The 2,500-nt window shown below is 40.8% G+C and overlaps 1 protein-coding gene across 3 annotated transcripts in view; it reads left to right on the top strand.

The window, feature by feature from the left end:
• pik3r6 (phosphoinositide-3-kinase regulatory subunit 6) overlaps positions 1-2,500 on the top strand; it is a 14,553-nt gene that overhangs the window by 5,146 nt on the left and 6,907 nt on the right. For all 3 annotated transcript variants that reach the window (XM_083560257.1, XM_083560255.1, XM_083560256.1), the window contains 2 exons: positions 391-577; positions 1,445-1,577. In XM_083560257.1, coding sequence (XP_083416383.1) covers positions 391-577; positions 1,445-1,577 — 320 coding nt within the window. The remainder of the gene's footprint in view (positions 1-390; positions 578-1,444; positions 1,578-2,500) is intronic.

The raw sequence follows: 2,500 nt of genomic DNA on the forward strand, positions 1-2,500 counted from the left end.
TGTGTTACTGAGTGTGTCTCTGAAACAGGACAGGTTCATGCTGAGTTACCATGGCAACCGCAAATAATCTGAGAGCATATATGATATTAAAGTAGTGTTTTAAGGACATTTTGTCTCATGCTTTTTCATCTCTCTCCCACACATACACACACACATACATACACACACACACACACACACACACACACACACACACACACACACACACACACTCACACTCACAGTAGTTGACTGCAGCACAGAAATGTGACTATCATCTGATACAGATTCCATCGACTTTTAAGCAAGATTTGGTTAATCCTGTGTGTGTGTGTGTGTGTGTGTGTGTGTGTGTGTGTGTGTGTGTGTGTGTGTGTGTGTGTGTGTGTGTGTGTGTGTGTGTGTGTGCAGTGTGTTTGTGTTTGTCGACCCAGCTGTGTTTTCAGAGTCTCTGTGCATGATGTTGAAGGAAGACCTGGAGGCAGAGGGCCGGATGGAGCCGCAGCTTGGTTACATGCGTCATGTAATACAGCGCCTCCTACAGGCTACGCTAGGAGAGGACAACTGTCACGGACCAACACTCACACGTGCCCTGAAGGTTTCTTTTACACACACACACACACACACACACACACACACACACACACACATCAGGGACATTAGGGTCATTTAGTTTATCAGGGTTAATCAGAGTTCATCAGGGTAGTGGTAGCATAGTGGTTAAACTTACATTTACATTTGCGGCATTTAGCAGACGTCCTTATCCAGAGCAACATACAAAAGTGCTTTGAGTCTCTTTTAACGAATAAACCTACACTGTACAAAAGATTACAAACTTAATATAAATATAAAAACTGTTTGACTTCTGATCAGTGGGTCATGAGTTTGAATCTCAAGCTGCCACAGTTGTGTTTAAGACCAGGGGCATTGGGGTAGATTATGGGGAACAGGGTGTTATTGTACCTGGATTTTAAATGATGTTAATGAACTGGTTAATTTAATAGGCTAAATGTCTGTCTGTCTGTCTGTCTGTCTGTCTGTCTGTCTGTCTGTCTGTCTGTCTGTCTGTCTGTCTGTCTGTCTGTCTGTCTGTTCCTCTTTCTAAGTACAGTATATAATGTATATAATATATTTATGTAAAAGTTTTGTTTTGTGTCTCTGTAGCATTTATCCTTACATCTGACATCTGCAGCTCTGTGTCTGTGTATGTGTGTGTGTGTGTGTGTGTGTGTGTGTGTGTGTGTGTGTGTGTGTGTGTGTGTGTGTGTGTGTGTGTGTGTTATTATGAGCGAGAGTGTTTGTTTGTAATGTTATTCATGCGTATGGGTTTTCTTTCATGTGCGTGTTCACCAGCCTGCTGGTGTGTGGGTGTATTTCATTTACATTTACCTATGTTTGTGTTTGTGTGTGTGTGTGTGTGTGTGTGTGTGTGTGTGTGTGTGTGTGTGTGTGTGTCTGTGTGTAGGAGCTCCAGCAGGATGTAGAGAGTTATTTTAATGAGATTTTGGAGTGTGTAGCGTTAGGTCAAAATGATCAAAACGACCTTACACAACGTCTCCAACAACTCTACACACAACTGCTGCTCAACACCGGCAAAGGTACTGCACCGGAACCACATCTCTACACTACTCTACTCAACTCTATACATCTCTACACTACTCTACTCAACTCTACTCAACTCTACTCAACTCTATACATCTCTACACTACTCTACTCAACTCTATACATCTCTACACTACTCTACTCAACTCTACTCAACTCTATACAGCTCTACACTACTCTACTCAACTCTATACATCTCTACACTACTCTACTCAACTCTACTCAACTCTACTCAACTCTATACATCTCTACACTACTCTACTCAACTCTATACATCTCTACACTACTCTACTCAACTCTACTCAACTCTATACATCTCTACACTACTCTACTCAACTCTATACATCTCTACACTACTCTACTCAACTCTATACATCTCTACACTACTCTACTCAACTCTACTCAACTCTATACATCTCTACACTACTCTACTCAACTCTATACATCTCTACACTACTCTACTCAACTCTATACATCTCTACACTACTCTACTCAACTCTATACATCTCTACACTACTCTACTCAACTCTACTCAACTCTACTCAACTCTATACATCTCTACACTACTCTACTCAACTCTATACATCTCTACACTACTCTACTCAACTCTACTCAACTCTATACATCTCTACACTACTCCACTCAACTCTATACATCTCTACACTACTCTACTCAACTCTATACATCTCTACACTACTCTACTCAACTCTACTCAACTCTATACATCTCTACACTACTCTACTCAACTCTATACATCTCTACACTACTCTACTCAACTCTATACATCTCTACACTACTCTACTCAACTCTATTCAACTCTATACATCTCTACACTACTTTACTCAACTCTACTCAACTCTACTCAACTCTATACATCTCTACACTACTCTACTCAACTCTATACATCTCTACACTACTC

The sequence above is a fragment of the Silurus aristotelis genome (genome assembly GCF_946808225.1).
Source record: "Silurus aristotelis genome assembly, chromosome: 2".
In the NCBI taxonomy this organism is placed as follows: Eukaryota; Metazoa; Chordata; class Actinopteri; order Siluriformes; family Siluridae; genus Silurus; species Silurus aristotelis.